Source organism: Podarcis bocagei (assembly GCF_964188305.1).
Source record: "Podarcis bocagei genome assembly, chromosome: 2".
Classification (NCBI taxonomy): domain Eukaryota; kingdom Metazoa; phylum Chordata; class Lepidosauria; order Squamata; family Lacertidae; genus Podarcis; species Podarcis bocagei.
In genome coordinates this window covers 2,136,389-2,149,569 of record NC_138126.1, presented here as the reverse complement: position 1 = coordinate 2,149,569, position 13,181 = coordinate 2,136,389, and the positions used below count along the sequence as shown (strand labels likewise).

Below are 13,181 nucleotides of genomic sequence, written 5' to 3'. Positions count from 1 at the left end.
TCAGTGGAGCAGACCAGACATAGCATTTGCTGTCAATCTGCTCAGTAGAGAGGCTTCAAGTCCTAGCATACAAGCCTGGAATGGCATCAAGAGAGTTCTGAGGTATTTGCAGGAAACCAAAGACTTCTGTCTTAGGTTGCCAGCACAAGGAGAAGTCAAACTGACTTGCTTTGTGGATTCGGATTGGGCTAATCTTGAGGACCGCAAATCAGTGTCAGGCTTAGTGGTGAAGTTTGGGGTCTCAATAGTGGGGTGGAGGTCCCGGAAGCAAAGTCTCATAGCGCTTTCATCTACTGAAGCTGAGTTCAGTGCGCTATCAGAGGTTTGCAGAGAGCTGGAGTTCTATGTGTGTTTGGTCGAAGAAATCTGTGGAGAGAATTGTCTGCCCGTTGTGGTGCATGAAGACAATCAACCTTGCCTCAAATTGGCTGAGACGGGGCAATTCAAGGCGAGGACCAAACATTTGGACATACGTTTCCGGAATGTATGTCAGAGCGTTCGTGAGGGGCTAGTTGCTCTGAAATACTGTCCCTCAACCAAGAACCTCGCTGATGGTTTCACAAAACCTTAACCTTCCAGAAGCATGAGGAGTTCTGTGAGGGTCTGTGTATGGGGAAAGCATTGTTGGCTATTGTCTCCAGATGCAGGACAAGAGGGGGTGTGGAGTTTGGAACTGACAAGGTTAAAACTCCGTGGTGTCCTGTATCTGGATCTGGGAGGAGCTGGGAGGAGCTCGATGCAGAGAAGTGCGTCACAGGATGTTGTTCTGACGCTCTTCAGATCTGTCTCTGCAACGGACAGAGAAGCAGCTCAGCTTAGAAGCTGCTGTGAGTGTGCTTTTGGAAAGCAGAGAGAAATGGCCGAAGTTTCCGATGGTGTCTGATGGATTTATTATTCTGTAAATAAAGCTACTGGAGATAAGAAAGGACTGTCTCTGGACTTGATTTATCCCTTTATCTCACACGGAAGCAGGACCGCTGCTACTCTGCATTTCTTTGGCCAGGTCAGCAGAGCCTACGCCGAGGAAGCGCTGCCTGGACCCAAAGATTTATTTCCGCAAATCTCTGGTCCTCCAGTTGTGGTTGGACTCAAAGTACCACCTGCCCAAGCAAGGATGGCCCATGGCCAGGGAGGATGGGAGTCTTATCTGGGGGGACACACTTTCCCCTTTCCCCCCCCTCCTCTGAAAATGCGGAATGGGGGAGGTGGGGCACATTGACGCAAGGGGGACATTGACACACCAATAATATTTCAATATCAAGAGATGATATTCGTGTCGCGACATCACCCAAATGTGCCTATGCATGTGTGAGTAGAAGAGTTGCGACTGCGCTGGCCGCCAGTTAGCCGTTGGCGTTTGAAGAGAGTAGGTGTGTTTTTAGCACGACCATCTAAAAATTATGTGAAATGTAAAAGTGTTCCAACACTTTTTTACGTCATTTAGTTAAGATTTAAAAATACCAAAGGTAAGTTATTCCACTCAGTAATCAGGATTACAGGTGATTTTCAAATAAGTTCAGTGGCTTTATTAACAATTGTTAGATTTTTGAAAATGTCCGTTGGCGCACTTTGATACACTAAGGGTTAGCGCCTCCAGTAATGGCTGAATTCCTCTGATCGGGAGGAACTTGCTTTGTGGAAATCTGGGTCTGGCCGCCACAGCGAAGGCGGAGACCCACTAAATATCACAGGCGGGAGAAGCCTGTGAACGTGGGATTCGGCTGGCACCTTTTGCACCTCCTCTACTCACGGGGAAACCTGTTTTCGGGGATCTGGAGCGACGGGTGAGTGGCGCGGTGCTTCAAATTGACTGCTTCTTTCACGGAGTGAAGCCGCATTGCTATTGCTGGAGAGCGCTGACTTTTTCCTGTGGACAATTTGATTCTAAAACAATTACCCGTGAGTAGAACGAAAAATTGGATCTTTAAACGTCTTAATTTGGCACCGAAACGGGGAGGTTTCAAAAAGGAAGTCCGCCTCCCCTTTTTGTAAATAGACTGAAGCATAGAGGCTGCAAGTCTTGGAAAGCCTTCCGTAAAGGATTAAACTTCCATCGGTTAAAATCACTAAACCCCCCTTGGAAGCAGGAGAAGAGGGGGGAAATTTTGGATCGTGTAAGCCTGCAGGAGAGAGTGAAGAAAGTCAAATTACCACCGCTCTGAACCTGGAAACGGTCTGCTAGTAAGACCGACGTTTTGGAATTGCCCATTGAATCTGAATAGATCGTTCGTTGACAGCTAGTTAAATAAGAGAAATACATTGTTTCCATTGTCTCCCTCTGCGTTTAAAAAGGAGTAAAAGTAACTGAAAATTGAAACTATCTTTATTGTTTGAACTGTGCTTAAAAGGATTGATACAAATCGAAATTGTTTCCCTCTAGAAGAAGCTTTTGAAATTGTTACATGAGTTGAGCTGGGGGGATCTCCAGCTGCAAGATAAAAAACTGTGAGAATCTGGGACTGACCTTGGATTGTTAAGAATGTTGACAGAAGAAGCCTTAGTGGTTGCATTATGTAAGATAAATGACTCACTGGAACAGCTCCATAAGAAGACGGAAGTGATGACTATAAAAATTGATAACTTGGGACAAAAAGTGACTAATTTTGGACAAAAAGCGAACATTAATACAGAAACTATTCAGGAATCGATACAGGGATCTACTTTGACATGGCAAATTGTAGAGAAGGCGGGGGAGAAAGTTGTCGTTGTTGAACCTAAAATAGCACAAGTGGACAGGGAGAGAGCCCCAGCCTTACAGATGTAATTTGATGACTATAAGTTGATGCCTTTTATGATTGAATTTAGGGAAAGTCAGATTTTGAGGATTGGAGCCCCGCTTGGACTGGAGAAGGAAAGTTGGATAGATCCCTTCATGCAGGGATTTATTGACCTCTGGGACCTGGACTTGGGTCAGGAGGAGATTGGAGTTGTGGGGACCTCCAGATTTAGAGAGTTTGTAGGGCAGCAGTTGAAGAAGGAGCAAAAAGGGTTTTCTTGTGTGTGTGTGTTTCTTTGTGGCTGATTAGCTGTTTTCCCTGTGTAAAGGTCAGAGGGGGCAGGGTTTCTGTTGAGGCAGGGGATTAGCTGTGGGAGGAGCTTATCAGAGTTTGTAGGGCAGCAGTTGAAGAAGGAGCAAAAAGGGTTTTCTTGTGTGTGTGTGTGTTTCTTTGTGGCTGATTAGCTGTTTTCCCTGTGTAAAGGTCAGAGGGGGCAGGGTTTCTGTTGAGGCAGGGGATTAGCTGTGGGAGGAGCTTATCAGAGTTTGTAGGGCAGCAGTTGAAGAAGGAGCAAAAAGGGTTTTCTTGTGTGTGTGTGTTTCTTTGTGGCTGATTAGCTGTTTTCCCTGTGTAAAGGTCAGAGGGGGCAGGGTTTCTGTTGAGGCAGGGGATTAGCTGTGGGAGGAGCTTATCAGAGTTTGTAGGGCAGCGGCGCACGCCTAGCGGCGCGCGCAGTTATACCCATCTTTTAGATTTAGGGGAGCTAGTCTCAAACGTTTGTTGGGGGAGACCTAGGTTTTTTTGTGTGTGGGGGGGAAGTTATTTGTCCTGTCTTCAAGCTTTTTATGATGGAGGACCTCTGTAGCCACCCCCAACGACACGATCTCAAGATGGAAGGGGAGGGAACAGCTGCAGTCGCCTGCGATTCCTGCGCAATGTTTGCCATCTTGCCAAAGGTTGCAGGCAGCTTTACCTGCAGCAATTGCATGTTGATTGCCCTTTTAAAAGACAAAGTCCAGCAACTGGAGGAGCCTTCATCCCGGGCTTCCCCCGCCAGCCCCGACAAGCTCTGGGAGTATTCCCCACCTCCCGCAAAAGCCCACAGGAGCTGCACACCCTTTAAGGAGCGCGCGGCTTCTGCGGGAGGTGGGGGAATTCTGTAAGATAATTTGGGGAGGTTTTTCTAATGAGGAGATATTGTCACAGATGCTTGTTTTTGCCATTCTCAAAAGTGTGAATTTGTGTCTGCAGAGATTGCATGCCTTTTCTTCACAGGAAAAATGTTATAAAATAAACATACAGAGTTGAGGGGAAACCTTAATCCCATTGTTCCTTTGCAAATTTATATACACAGCTTGCAGGGCAGCAGCTGAAGGAGGAGCAAAAGGGTTTTCTTGTGTGTTTCTTTGTGGCTGATTAGCTTCTCTCCCTGTTCAAAGGTCAGAGGAGGCAGGGTTTCTGTTGAGGCAGGGGATTAGCTGTGGGAGGAGCTTATCAGAGCTAGCAGGGCAGCGGCACGCGCCCAGAGGCGCGCGCAGTTTAATCCATCTTTTAGATTTAGGGGAGCTAGTCTCAAACGTTTGTTGGGGGAGACCTAGGTTTTGGCTTGAGAGCAGTACATGTGAAAAGGATCTAGGAGTCTTGGTTGACCACAAACTTGACATGAGCCAACAGTGTGACGCGGCAGCTAAAAAAGCCAATGCAATTCTGGGCTGCATCAATAGGAGTATAGCATCTAGATCAAGGGAAGTAATAGTGCCACTGTATTCTGCTCTGGTCAGACCTCACCTGGAGTACTGTGTCCAGTTCTGGGCACCACAATTCAAGAAGGACACTGACAAACTGGAACGTGTCCAGAGGAGGGCAACCAAAATGGTCAAAGGCCTGGAAACGATGCCTTATGAGGAACGGCTAAGGGAGCTGGGCATGTTTAGCCTGGAGAAGAGGAGGTTAAGGGGTGATATGATAGCCATGTTCAAATATATAAAAGGATGTCACATAGAGGAGGGAGAAAGGTTGTTTTCTGCTGCTCCAGAGAAGCGGACACGGAGCAATGGATCCAAACTACAAGAAAGAAGATTCCACCTAAACATTAGGAAGAAATTCCTGACAGTAAGAGCTGTTCGACAGTGGAATTTGCTGCCAAGGAGTGTGGTGGAGTCTCCTTTGGAGGTCTTTAAGCAGAGGCTTGACAACCATATGTCAGGAGTGCTCTGATGGTGTTTCCTGCTTGGCAGGGGGTTGGACTTGATGGCCCTTGTGGTCTCTTCCAACTCTACGATTCTACAGAATCAACCCCTTAAAATTCTAAGTTCGAAGAGGTTCAATGAACAGATGGTTTGCAGTGGAAGAGATCTGCAAAAGTAGCTAAGTGTGAAGCAGTAAAAATGAAAGTGCAACCTTGTGAGCAGAATACTCCACACATCTTGGGGTCTTTGTGTAATAATTGTGCAAGTCAGACTTGAGGCAAGCGCTGAAGGCTCTTCAGGGCTGGCAACCTCTTCCCAATCCCACTGGGTTCCAACAACCGCACTAACACTTAACTGTACAGAATAGGCACCTGAATGCAGAAGCCAATCCAAAGGGGTGGCTGGTAGTGGAGGTGGTGAAATGCTTAAGTTCCGAGTTTTTCATGTGTGCTAAAACTCAGTCTGCTTGGTTGTTGTTTTTGATATAAAAAAATATTTTTACCAACATGCTATAATATTATTGTTTTAGTTAAATAAATTGTTTAAGTTGTAATTAAGAAAATGATTATTTTTCTCCTTCCAATAAATTACAGCAGAAATGTTGTCCAAATATAGACAGTTAACTTATTAAACCTCAGAATGATTTCATAATTATCTGTCTATGTATTTCTAATAGTGTAACCAAATCAGAAATTTTGGATTTAAATAGAATCATACTGACTAGTGATTTATTGTAAATTGTGATTGAAATCTATTTGATTTATATCAAACCCACCCTGATTGCAATCTACCACGACGTCTGAAATAAGGCTGGAACTATACAGAGGCGAACAGGAGAATGTCCTGCCAGCTGCTACTACTTAGGGGTCTGAAACGGATAAATGAAAATATTATCCATCCTCACACACTCAGTTTCATCTGCAGGGAAGCCAAGATGCATCCTAGCAGGACTTTTGGGTTTGCGCTAGGCTATAATTGGTGGTATTCAGGACAATCCAAAGTATGGAGATGAGTCCTAGTGAATGCAGATAACCTGGTAGTGTCATTTGGGAAGGGGGGGAGAAGGGGGGTCAGGGGTGCTGGAAGGGGCGGGGTCTCTGTCGAGGCTCCTCCCCCTTCCTTTAACCCTTCCCTGGACTCCCTCTCTCCCTTTCCCCAGCCAGGCGCCCCCAGGGAGAATGGGGGGCCTCAGCCCCACCCCCGGCTCGGGGTCCTCCTTCCCCTTCCCGCCAGGGCAGCTGAGCCTCTCTCGGCCCCCCAGGAAGGAGAAAGGGGAGTCTGGCGGGGCTGCTGCTGCTGCTGCCCAGGAGACCTTGCAGGTCTGGGGTCCCCCCTTCCCCCCCCCTGGGTCGGGGCCTGGATCGGGGCCCCTGTCGACGGGCCCCAGGGAGGGAGGGCGCTCTCCTTCGGGGGGGTCTCTTCGTCCTCCTCCCCCCTTATCCCCCCCTCTATTCCCCCCCTTCTCTCCCCCCCCTTTACCTCTTGGTCCTCCGCCTCCCTGGCTCCGGATTAGTCCGCTCTCCTTCTCTGCAAGAGAAAGGGCGGCGGGGGGGGGGCGGCGGGGGGAGGGGGGGCTCTTCAGCGACGCCCCTCCTCCTCCTCCTTTCCCTCTCTGGCCACTTCCGGCGCCTTTCCCGACGCGCGTGTCCCTAGAGCCACGTCTGCAAGAGCAGCCCCCCCTCCCTGTGTCCGGAGGGGAAGGCGAGGGGGCGGCGCTGCCTCTGGCCTCCTGCTCTGGGGGCTCCATGGGGACCCGGCCCCCGCCCCCCCCAACTGGGCCAGTGGAGGCCGGGGGGGGAGGGTCTCCTTCTGGGCCTCCTTCTGCATGCCAAGCCCTCCGCCGGGGTCCTTCTGCAGGCAGAGCAAGGGCTTCGCCCCCTGACAGCCCAGCCCAGCTTCAAACACCAGCCCCTCTCCCCCCCCCTGGATGGAGAGGTGTTCTGGAGTGTGGCCTTGTCACTCACACGCAAGGCCAGAACAGTCCTGTGAGAGGAAGGGGGGGGAGCATTTCTGCAGGCTGACGTCCATCCATCCATCCAGCTGCCCAGGCCCCAGCCCCTCCCCCTAAGAGTGAAGGGTCCCAGTCTGGAAATCCCCCCTTCCTGCTGGAGATGAGGCAGGGAGGGATTCCCTTGCTCTGGGATTCCTTTGCCAGCAGGGAGACTTCAAAAGCCCCCCCCCCCATGCCTCCCCCTTCCCTCATTTAGGAGGGAGACTTTTCATCTTGTGGTTGGGTCATTTCAAACCCAGTTTTTCTCTCTCTCCCTGCAATTTTAAGAAATTCTGGCTCTTAGGATCCCTGCAGGGTATTAAGTGTTGTTCTAACTTCCCTATTGCAGGTGGAAAGAGGAATGTGGGGCCTGCTTATAATATCTTAGGGTGGCAGGATTAAGATTTGGGACTGGGACTTTCAGATTCAGAGCCCCTCTTCACATGAGATTTCTTCCAACTATTGGAGGAAAGAATGTCTGAGGTTTATGACAGAAATATAATTATTACGGGTGAATTTAATGGAGTAGGATCACTGGACTATGACAGATCACTGAGGGAAAGTGTCTCAGAAGAAGGCAAAATACCAAATACTTTTTTGATATGGTTACAACAATGGATCTACTAGATCAGGGGTCAGCAGACTTTTTCAGCAGGAGGCCAGTCCACTGTCCCTCAGACCTTGTTGGGGGCCGGACTATATTTTTGGGGGAAATGAGCGATTTTGGCCTGTCCGCAAAGAGGCCTGAAGATGTTTGGCTTTACCTGTCCCAGTTGTCGTCCCAATAGCCCCAGTTGGGCTTCTCCAGCCAGGTGCCAGGGCAGGGTAGGGGGCTGCGTTGGCCGGAGAAGACAGAAGCAGCAGCCCTGGCGGAGCCGCGGACGGAGGCAGGGGAACCGAGGCGTTGCTGGACCTTTTACCCACCAACTGCTGCTGCTTCCCAACCCGCAAGCGGCCGCTGCAACAAACCGCCTGAACGCCATGGGAGGAATGAAGGAGGGAGGGGGTGACGAAGAAAGCGCGTGAGGAAGCGGCACAGAGTAGGGGCACAGAAAAGGAAAGAAGGGCGGACTGAGGGAGAGGGAGGAGGAGCAAGAGGAAAACGCAGCAGCAGCCGGCAGCCAGTGTCACCCCCCCTTCCCAGTGCCACCCTTCTGAGGCAGGCAGGCGGATGAGCCGACTCCCCCCGTTGATGGCACCCGGTGTGGGACAAGATTGCTCGTCCCTGAGGAGAAAAGCGCTGCCGGGTGAGGGAGAGGGAAAGAACGTGCGTGCTGGCAATCCACGTGGCGATTCCCGGACCGTCTGCAGGCCGGATCTAGAAGGCAATTGCGCCTGATCCGGCCCACAGGCCTTAGTTTGCCAACCCGGATGCTTGGAGATTCAGACCCCCATTAGAACAAGAGTAAACATGTTCTTCTGATTCAAAGGATTCTGCGGGAAGAAGAAACATGATCTGGATATTGAAGGGACTGCCTACAGGATTAAAGACTGTAGAGATCCAGCCAAGAACTATATCAGATCAAAACTCAACATGGATGATAATGAGGGGTGAAAAGAGTTCATTGTATAGATGGAGACTAAATAAGGGTTTATTTGAAAAACACTGAATTACAACATAACTTTTAAAAACATTTGGAAATATAGGGGAAGATGAAACTTTCACTTTTACGAAGGATTTCAACCATAAAGAGAAATGTTTTACCTAAGATACTGTTTTTATTCTAAATGATACTAATAATAAATAATACAAGCTTCTTTAACGAATGGCAAAGAGATATTTCATGATTACTCTGGCAGGGGAAAAACACCAAGAATTAACTATAAAATTTCGATAGATACTAAAAATAGAGGTGGCTTCGCACTGCTAGATTTTCTACTACGAGGCAGCCTCTTCGTGTTGGTTAAAAGAATGGATATTGTTGGACAACACACTATTGCTGGATTCTCAGTGGAATCTCGGTTGTAGAACGCTTCAGAAGTTGAACGTTTGGTACTTAAATACTTAATTCGTTCCGGAGGTCCGTTCTTAACCTGAAGCACCACTTTAGCGAATGGGGCCTCCTGCTGCTGCTCCACCGCCGGAGCACGGTTTCTGTTCTCATCCTGAGGCAAAGTTCTTAACCTGAAGCACTATTTCTGGGTTAGCAGAGTCTGTAACCTGAAGCGTATGTAACACAAGGTACCACTGTATTAATAAAATTATCTATATATAAAGCAATTGAAACACTTCCCACACTCCTTCCATTCAAACCATTTAAGATTTTTGAGTTTGTGGATTGTAGGGTTTCAACTCTTAATGCTTTTCCTCCTTGCGAGTACATTGATGGTTTCTAATAACATCAGGACTGAAGCTCTATGTACGCTCCATATACGTAAGTGGTTTTCCCTTTTTGAGTTCGCTGTTTGCTAAGGTTTCGACTTTTATTGACTCTCTTTCCACACTCCATACATTTATTTGCTAGTCCCCGAGTGAGTCTGTTGATGTTGTCTAAGTTTCCTGTGTGTGAAATTAGGGTTCCACTCTGAAAGAAACTCTTTCAACTCTCCATACATTTAAATGGTTTCTCCCGTGTGAGTCCGTTGATGTCTTCTAACACTTCCAACATTGGTGAAGCCCTTTCCACACTCCTTACATTTAAATGGTTTCTCCCCTGTGTGAGTTTGATGATGGATACTAAGTGCTGTACCATCAATAAAGCTCTTTCCACATTCCATGCATTTAAATGGTTTCTCCCCTGTGTGAGTCCGTTGATGTCTTCTAACATTTCCAACATTGGTGAAGCCCTTTCCACACTCCTTACATTTAAATGGTTTCTCCCCTGTGTGAGTTTGATGATGGATACTAAGTGCTGTACCATCAATAAAGCTCTTTCCACATTCCATGCATTTAAATGGTTTCTCCACTGTGTGAGTCCATTGATGTTTTCTAAGTGTTCCACTGCGATTGAAGCTCTTTCCACACTCCTTACATTTAAATGGTTTCTCCCCAGTGTGAGTTCGATGATGGGTTCTCAGGTCTCTCCTCTCAATAAAACTCTTTCCACATTCCATGCATTTTAATGGTTTTTCCCCTGAGTGAGTCCATTGATGTCTTTTTACTGCTCCATTAGAAGTGAAGCTCTTTCCACATTCCATACATTCAAATGGTTTTTCCCCTGTGTGAGTCCGTTGATGGATTCTAAGTGCTGTACCATCAATAAAGCTCTTTCCACATTCCTTGCATTCAAATGGTTTCTCCCCTGTGTGAGTCCGTTGATGTTTTCTAAATGTTCCACTATCGGTAAAGCTCTTTCCACACTCCATACATTCATAAGGTTTTTCCCCTGTGTGGGTTCGTTGATGGTTTCTAAGGTGTCCAGTCTGACTGAATCTCTTTCCACACTCCTTACATTTATATGGTTTTTCCCCTGTGTGAGTTCGATGATAGATTCTAAGTTGTCTACTCTCAGTGAAGCTCTTATCACACAGCATACATTCAAATGGTTTTTCTCCAGTGTGAGTTTTATGATGAATATTCAGTCCTCTCTTTGTACTGAAACTCTTTCCACACTCCAAACATTTAAATGGTTTTTCTCCTGTGTGAATCCGTTGATGGATTCTAAGGTTTCTACTCTGACTGAAGCTCTTTACACATTCCATGCATTTGAATGGTTTCTCTCCTGTGTGAGTCCGTTGATGTTTTCTAAATGTTCCACTATCGGTGAAGCTCTTTCCACACTCCATACATTTATAAGGTTTTTCCCCTGTGTGGGTTCGTTGATGGTTTCTAAGGTGTCCAATCTGACTGAAGCTCTTTCCACACTCCTTACATTTATATGGTTTCTCCCCCGTGTGCGTGTGTTTATGTATACGAAGGTTTGAACTCCAACGAAAGCTTTTTCCACACTCCATGCATTTAAATGGTTTCTCTCCTGTCTGAGTCCGTTGATGAATTCTAAGGTCTCCACTCCCACTGAAACTATTCCCACACTCCATACTTTCAAATTGTTTCTCCTCTCTCTTTTCACATTCCATGAATTTATATGGTTTCTTTGTTATTCACATTGGACATGGCCCTCCAGAATTTTGACTGCCTTCTCCATTGTCTTCTTTCAACAGGGAGGAGCGGGGGGAAAGGAAACCTAGGAAGAGAACAAAGGAATATTACACACATCAGTTAGCACCTGCTCTTATTCTGACGTCTCGTACATTCTTTCCTGCCCTCCATATGTTCCAAGTTTTTAGGAAAGACAGATGAAATAATGTTAAATAATGGTAATGGACCAACAGCCTTTCCTAACCCTTAATTAAGCATTAATGAAGCAGCATTATCTTAGAATACGGTTGAACTGTGGGGTTTACGTTTTATAAAAAGTGGTTTCTCATAGGAAAGGGAGCTGCTCTATGTTCCATGAACCTGGCCAATATTAATCAGGATCCGAAATTCATCATGAAGTTCTTCATCCGCTGCACTATAATCCTCCACCCCTTGCGACACATTTTGTCCCCTTCGACCTCTAGATGCTTATTAATCACCTGCACAGTCCCTTTGGCCTCAGGAGGTGCATAGTGACCATTTTGGGAGACCCATATATAAGTCTAGTGACAAGGCTTGGTGCTTGTGGTCGGTTGAAGGAGTGCTCAGTTGGAGAATGTTCTTGGGGTTGGACCTCCATCTCTCAGCCTTGCATTATAGAATGGAGAGAGCTGGAGATGCAGAAGGAAAGCAGCTGGAGCCTGACTGCTGGGATGCCCAGATTGAGACACCCACCCCAATTATGATTTATAATAATTATATGCCACCATATCTCGCACCCGCCTCCTGACACTGGCTTATCTTAGCGGAGATTCCCTGTCCAGGCCTCTCTCACTGTTCTTCCTCCTTTGCCCTGGGTGGCCAAGGGCTTCCGGATATTCTAGCTCTGCTCCAACTGGGATTTATTTATTAAATTGTTATACCTCTTTTCATTTGAAGATCACAAGATAAAAATATGTGTTACACTGAAAAAGGTGAGTATTAAAGGTGAATAACACTGAGTGTGGAAAAGAATAGAAAGAAGATGAAACCAGCGGTGTGTCGACCTGAATGTAATATAATAGTAATAATAATAATAACAACAATAACAACAAGAATGTGTAAAGAAGAAATCAATCTTCAAATCAGTTTCTTATTCCCTAGCTGTATTTCTCAGCCACGACTGTAACTCAGAATCTTAGCTACACTTTTTTCTAGAATACAGTGGTACCCCGCAAGACGAACGCCTCGGAAGACGACAAACTCGCTGGACGAAGGAGTTTTTCGTTTTCTTAGCTGCTTCGCAAGACGCATTTCCCTATGGGCTTGCTTCGCAAAACGAAGCTTGCCCCGCAAGCTCCGGGGATAGCGGGGAAGTGCAGCGCGTCTTCCCCGCTGTCCCCGGACCTCTTTTGAACCAAGGGGCGGCGGGGAGAAGATCGCTTCTCCCCGTTGCCAGCCCCGCAATCTCCATTGCCTTCCCCTCTCTCCCCGGACCCCTTTTGAACCAAGGGGCGGCAACGGGGAGAAGCGATTCTCCCCGCTGCCCCTTCCCTTGCTTTAAAACAGGTCCGGGGACAGAGGGGAAGGTGCGCGGCGCTTCCCCACTGTCCCCGGACGGTCTCCATAGGAACGCATTGTTTGATTTTCAATGCATTCCTATGGGAAACCGTGCTTCACAAGACGAAAAACTCGCAAGAAGAAAAAACTTGCGGAACGAATTACCGTATTTTTTGCACCATAACACTCACTTTTTTCCTCCTAGAAAGTAAGGGGAAATGTCTGTGCGTGCTATGGAGCGAATGCCTGCGGGTGGCGGGGGGGATCTGCTGCAGTCGTGAGCAGAGGATCCATGGTTCCCCTTCCTTCCCTCCTCCGTGGTTACAAAGCATGGATCCACATGGATCCTCAGGATTTTTGCATTGGGCTACTCCAAACTCACAGTCAGATCACATGTCTGTGGCCACAGCATGAACCACAAAAATCATATATCCACTATTTCGTTTAGAATATTTTTTTTCTTGTTTTCCTCCTCTAAAAACTATGTGCGTGTTATGGTCTGGTGCGTGTTATAGAGCGAAAAATACAGTAATTTCGTCTTGCGAGGCACCACTGTATCAACTAGACATAGGAGCCAGACATCCCTGGGATTTCATCCAGACATTCCATTAGTGTGGGCAGCAGCAGCGAAGAAAGGAAGGAAGCAACTTTGGGGTCAAACCATTTCCTTCAGAAGGTCTTCCCCAGCGGCCAGCAGGGTTGATAAACTGCTCAGTGTGGACACCTTG

The 13,181-nt window shown here is 47.3% G+C and overlaps 3 protein-coding genes across 3 annotated transcripts in view; 1 reads left to right on the top strand and 2 right to left on the bottom strand.

The window, feature by feature from the left end:
* LOC308580498 (uncharacterized protein) overlaps nt 1-13,181 on the top strand; it is a 332,166-nt gene that overhangs the window by 120,520 nt on the left and 198,465 nt on the right. The window lies entirely within an intron of this gene.
* LOC308580947 (uncharacterized protein) overlaps nt 1-13,181 on the bottom strand; it is a 182,794-nt gene that overhangs the window by 23,280 nt on the left and 146,333 nt on the right. The window lies entirely within an intron of this gene.
* Nucleotides 1-13,181, bottom strand: part of LOC308578706 (uncharacterized protein) — a 120,670-nt gene that overhangs the window by 23,280 nt on the left and 84,209 nt on the right. Inside the window, exon 2 of the mRNA XM_081179173.1 lies at nt 9,031-11,020. Within this exon, the coding sequence (XP_081035299.1) occupies nt 9,453-10,913 (1,461 nt within the window). The 5' untranslated portion in view covers nt 10,914-11,020 and the 3' untranslated portion in view covers nt 9,031-9,452. The remainder of the gene's footprint in view (nt 1-9,030; nt 11,021-13,181) is intronic.